General features: G+C 55.4%; 1 protein-coding gene across 1 annotated transcript; it reads left to right on the forward strand.

Moving 5' to 3' along the window:
• Positions 1 to 2484: 2484 nt before the first annotated feature.
• Positions 2485 to 5480, forward strand: NCS54_00677100 (Hypothetical protein; the record flags this gene model as incomplete). Its single annotated transcript, XM_053152218.1, has 6 exons — positions 2485 to 2622; positions 2683 to 2749; positions 2849 to 3119; positions 3173 to 3340; positions 3394 to 3572; positions 3625 to 5480. 6 exons carry the CDS (start codon positions 2485 to 2487, stop codon positions 5478 to 5480), a joined length of 2679 nt encoding a protein of 892 aa, XP_053008193.1.
• Between the last annotated feature and the right edge of the window lie 200 nt (positions 5481 to 5680).

Here is a 5680-nt window from a genome sequence, read left to right on the forward strand (position 1 = left end):
GCCCAGAGCGTCGAGGTAGCAGCCCGTACGGGAGCGAAAGCACCGTCTGCCTGTACCTTATGAGCGCGTGGTATCGGTAGGGGAGACCAGGATAGCCCATGGGACTGATGGACCCAAGCGTCAGGCTGCAAAAGTTCAGATGGAAGCCGGCCAGGATCTCGGGGGCCGTTGGCAGACCAAAAATGGCGTCGAGTGCTAATCTTAGTTCACGGTTGACGTTGCCAAACTCGGTCTGGTATCGATCGTGTTGTAGAATTAAGCGCAAATCGCTTGCGGTGACATTTGGTTCGTCCTCGTGGCTCTTGAGTGCGGAATTCCAATAGTGTGATGCACGAGTGTTCCTCAGACATGGCAGATGAAGTGGTGATGAAATGGATTGTGAGTTTCGTGACAACAGTCTTTAGATCCTGCCTCTAGAGTTTCAGGCTGGCCAAAAAAGCAGCCACCACCCTATCGCGACTGCCCGGCGTGTCGTCCGTTTCGCCCACGATGCCCCAGCCATCGACGGCCCCTAGTCACGCCCCAAACAACGCTGTTCCCGCTATGCTTAAGCGAAGTGCCCGCTAAGGTACAGTAGGTTCCGGCCCCCACCTCGCATTTTGGCTGCTGGGTACCTGCCTGTGGTACCTTCCTAGGAGTCCACAAAGGACCTAGGGCCTAGGGTGCGAGGAAGGTAAGCTGGAAGGATGGAAGGGAAGGTGCGAATCTGACGGGAGAGCTTTGACGTCGGTGCCACTTTTCCCAGGTTCTCACCTCCAGACCTAGCTCACTATGGAACACTCCCGAAGCCTTCTTCTGAACCACATCCTAGCTTCCTATCCATCCATCCTATCCTGTCCTGTCCTATCCCATCCTATCCCGTTCGTTCGTGCCTCGTGCACTCGTGGCTCCCGGGCGCGGCATTGACCTTGACCTTGACCTTGGCCTTGCCCCTGTCTGGCCTCAACTTGTCGTCCAAGCCAACAGCAGCGAACATGCTCGACTCGATGCCCCTGTCCCGCCCTACCGTTTGCCTCGTTCGCTGAACTACGGGGCACGAGCTAGCAACGGGGACGACGTAAGGTAAGGTAAGGACTGACAACCTCATCCTTCCATCCATTTCGAGCGGTACCTTACCGCTCCGGCGGTTACGGCACTAGACAAGCCAACGTTCATCATGGCCGTCGTCAGACCCGTCGCTCTACAGCACCGAGATGCTGCCAACCTTGCCCCTGCCACTTTCGCTAAGAGCCCGACTTTCTGGTCTTGGAACTTGGGACCCGCGTGGTGGCCCAGTGTCCCTTGCACAATGCGTTGCGTATATTCCTTGTCAACCTGGGGCGATGTGTGGCCTAATCTGGCACAGGGAGTCGGCTGCTCAGGGTGAATTACGGAGAGCACGAAAGTGTAAACAAGAGCTGGCTGGGAGGGTTAGCTTGGGGCCGAGTCCGAGTGTGCCTCCTAGCTCGCTCGATGCTCGACCGAACAAAGGGTCCATGCCAAACATCGAATCGGCAGAGGTGCACCAGGAAAGCAGACAGGATCGACAGATGTGTCGGGAAATGCTACGCTTAATAGAAGACAAGGACGGACGGCTTCAGGCCTTGCACTTCCCCGGTTTGGTGCTTTGGGGGCCTGGCATGTTCACCTTGTTGGGGGTACCGCCGGTTTGGGGGTGACCATCCCCTCCTCCTCACATAGTTCGTCCTCTTTGCGCGCTCCAATGACATGGCTGGTCCAGACGCCAGCGAGATGCAATCACCACGCCCAAAAGAGATTGTGCTAGTGGCCCTGGTGCATCTTCGCAAGAGCCAGCCTGCCATGGGAACCAGCATTAGAGGGACAGCGTTGGAGCGGACCATCAAGGGATGGACTTGCATCTTGAGCTCCGTTTCCCCACCATGATCCATCCCAACATCGACACCATCATCATTCATGCTCGCCCCCCGGTCCTGTCACTAGCCACCTCCACATTGGCAACGACCAAAATGAGACCGCCGACTGGGGTCCGGGTCAGTCGTACAATTCTGGGCCTCCGAGGCTAGTCGACCGGTCGACCTTCTTTTGCCATCCCGTCCCATCTTTTACGAAGCCTCACCCTACTTTTGGAGCTTCAACTCCTTCTCCATTTCCGTTCCCTATTCAAACTTGAGTCGCCGAGCGTTTTGGCAGTATCTCGTCTCTGCCCCCAAAAGACGGCCTCGCCCAGCCAGTCTCCATTGCCGTCGACAACACGCCAATACTACGAACATCCATCGTACATCGACTGCGCTTCTGAGGGATCTCGGGATCGATACCGCCAGGACCGCTGCATACTATCCAACATCGCCATCTTTATCTCTACCCAGCCCTTTGAGTCGCCACTTCGCCTTGTCCACCAACGATTCAGCTTCTGGACGTCCACCTCCACCTGATTCCAGGGAGAGTCAGCCGTGCCGTCGTGTATACCGACGGCCCTCAATTGTTCCCACGATTCTAGACATGACCGCATCCGTATACGATCCAATGAACGTTCCTCATATACCCGGAGTCCACCCTGTGGCTATTCCACGGCCGCAGGTCGGCATTGAACGCCTTCCCACCCGTCGCATGAGCAATGAGCCTCGAGAGTCCATGAACTGCAAGTCGTGTCGGAAGAGAAAGGTGAGTATCTTTCCCGCGCTTGTAAGTCATCTGGATGGAGCCTAATCGGAACTGCTATAGATCAAGTGCAACCGCCTTCGACCATCATGCGAAGCTTGCCAGGTCTTCCAGTGCCCCTGTATTTATGGTGAGTCTCGACTTGTTTCTCAGCCATGGTGCGCTTGGTGGGCGCTCTGATAGCTGTGAATTTAGTGGTGATGCTGACTCGTGCTAACCCGACCAACAGATGCTGTACCAAAGAAGCGTGGCCCAAAGACAGACGTTCTGGAAGCACTTTTGAAAAGAGTCGATGGACTTGAGGCCAAGCTGAGGGAAAAGGGAGAAGATGATTCTTCGCCAACAAGCTCAAATATGCCCGGCGCTGGAAAAGGAGAGGCGTCTGGTTCCGTCTCACTGGGCGCTGAAGCAGGCGAGCCGGTAGCCAAGCGCCTCGCTATTGAAGCCCGCGCCTCTCCCGGTGACACAGCATCCCTTTCTCCTCATACGCCTTTGCCGAGGTTCGTCATTTGTCTGCTTCACACCTGAGAGCTGTCAACTGACACTTCTACAGAGATCTGTCGCCTCCCCCAGCCCAGGCCGAGGCCCTCCTCGACACCTATTTCGCCCGGTTCCACGGCAAGCCTTATTATATCGTTGATGAGTCCTCCATTCGGCAACGACTTCAGTTGAACCAGCTCCCCAAGTTCCTCTCGTATGCAATTTCAGCAGTCGCAGCCCGGTATGTCCCCCCGCCCCCAAGGCCATCTTGGTGATAGGCTAATCGGCTTGTAGACACACAACGGATCCGAGTGGGTATCAAGCAGCTGCTAACCTCAGTGAGGATTTTGCGGCTCGTGCGAGACGGGAAATCAACACTGATGAACCATCGATCGATGCTCTCCAGGCGCTACTGCTACTGGTGAGCGCATTTACTGCGACTGGGAAGGGAAAGAGGGCATACATGCTCATGGGTAAGATCTATCCCATGCCGGAGTCTCATGATTGTTGACTAACATGACCCAGCAAGCGCTACTGGCATGGCTGTGGCTCTTGAGATCCACAGAGAGACAGACGCCCAGGCCAGAATGACTCCAGTTGAGCGTGAGATGCGACGACGACTCTTCTGGACTTGCTACCTGCTGGATCGGTTCCAGACTACCGGATCGAAGCGACCGAGTCTCATTAGCGACAGCACCATTCTCCTACGCCTTCCTTCTTGGTCACCTAACTCTTCTTCACTTCCAGTGGAAGGGGAGTTCTTTCAAACAGGATCAAACCTTCAATATTTCCAAGGTAGTGATAAGAAACCACAGGGAAGCATGGGCATGCTCATCGACATTACTCGAGTTCTTGGAAAGACAAACCGATATCTGGCTGCAGGTGGTGTTAAGGGTGACTCTCATTTCCCCTGGCACACCCTTTCAACATTGTCCAAGATCCGACAAGACCTTGACGTCTGGTCTTCTGGAACTGAGGATGTCTTCTCCAACCTCAACGCCCTATTTGGACAGGCAGACTCGACTGTTCTCGTGCTCAGCAAGGTCATCTACCATCTCATCCACTGCTTGATCTATCGCCCATTCCTCCCCATCGATCTAGCGGAACTTGCAGAGACAGGGCAGCATCAGTCGTGGCAGATCGAGGCAACCAACATGTGTTTTCTCCATGCCAATGCCATAATGGAGTTGGTTCAGCTTGGCAAGCAGGCTGGTATCGTTGACTGGCCTGCATTTGTGGGATTCTGCATATGCACGGCGGGTACGGTCCACGTCCACGGAGCCCACTACAGCAAGCAAAGCAGCCAGGGCGAGGTCAACGTTTTTGGTTCATCCTCAGACTTTCTCTCTCGTGAGATGCAGTTTTTGGGCGAGCTTCGGTATGCTTGGGCAAGTGTGCAGCATCAACGGGAAACACTGCAAGACATCATTCACGCTCATGGGGAGCTAGTGAAAGCACTGGCACGCAACTCGATGCGGTACACACCAGGCTTCCACAGCGAGGACTTTTTTGACCGCTATTCCAACATTGGAGGACCAGGTGGTCAATCTTTTAGCTTTGACGCGGCTAACCTTCGCCTTTCGGACGTTGCTATTGACTTTGGTTCTGGATCCCTCCCGGCCCAGGAAACTCCTCGAAGCACCGATGGGCCTCAGCGCCCAAGCCTGAAGCGCAAGAACACGGCACCAAGCGCACCGACAAACCGACGACGACCGGATGTGAAGGTCATCTCCAGCCTCCAGCCTCCGGCTACAGGGCTGCCCACCCCGGGAAGCGCCCGTCGGTCGTTCTCATACACGGCAGGCATGATGCCCCATTCATCGCCTAGCCTCCTCACGACACCAACTTCTCTGCCGCCCCACCATGAGAGCCAAGAAATGTACGCTCTGCATGAGCAGATGGACGAAACATCGGCAAACAATGCGGCGGTCGCAGCTGCAGCTGCAGCAGGATTCACTCTTTCGCCAGGAACACACCCAGTCTCAGCTCATGGGATGCACCCCATGGCTGGCGCACCCTTCAGCCCCCCATACAGCTATGGGTCGGGGTCGAGTGTCACGAATGCCGGACCTGGAATGATTAACGAGGCAAACGGAGGGTACGACGCCATGTTTGGAACGGTCCCCACGAACGCGTTTGGCAGCCCTGCTGCATGGCAAGGCGAGGATAACCACAACAAGCTCAACCTTCATCAGGCCACGGCGGCGGCGCCGAGTCCCGGAGCCCGAAGCAACAACGGCAGCATCGGAACAGGACAGGGAGAGGAAAAGGACCCATTTCTTGCTCTTCTAGAGCAACTGGCCGAAAATGAGCACCGATCCCAGAACGGCCACGGAGGAGAACTTGACTTTTTCCTCGGCGGCCCCGTGGCTAGCTCTTGAAGAGGGTTGCGTTTCGAATCGATCTATTACTATATCTGTCGGATTATGGCTATTGTTTCATGGCACTTGGGCTCATGCCGTTTTGAAACAAGGGGATCTTCAGGAACGAAAGAAGATCAGGCAGGACAAGTTTTGAAATTTATGACGTGTTTGCTGTATAGAGGGGTTTCAAGGGACGCACGGGTTTCTTGGAATGGGGG

Source organism: Fusarium falciforme, chromosome 5 (genome assembly GCF_026873545.1).
Source record: "Fusarium falciforme chromosome 5, complete sequence".
Lineage (NCBI taxonomy): Eukaryota > Fungi > Ascomycota > Sordariomycetes > Hypocreales > Nectriaceae > Fusarium > Fusarium falciforme.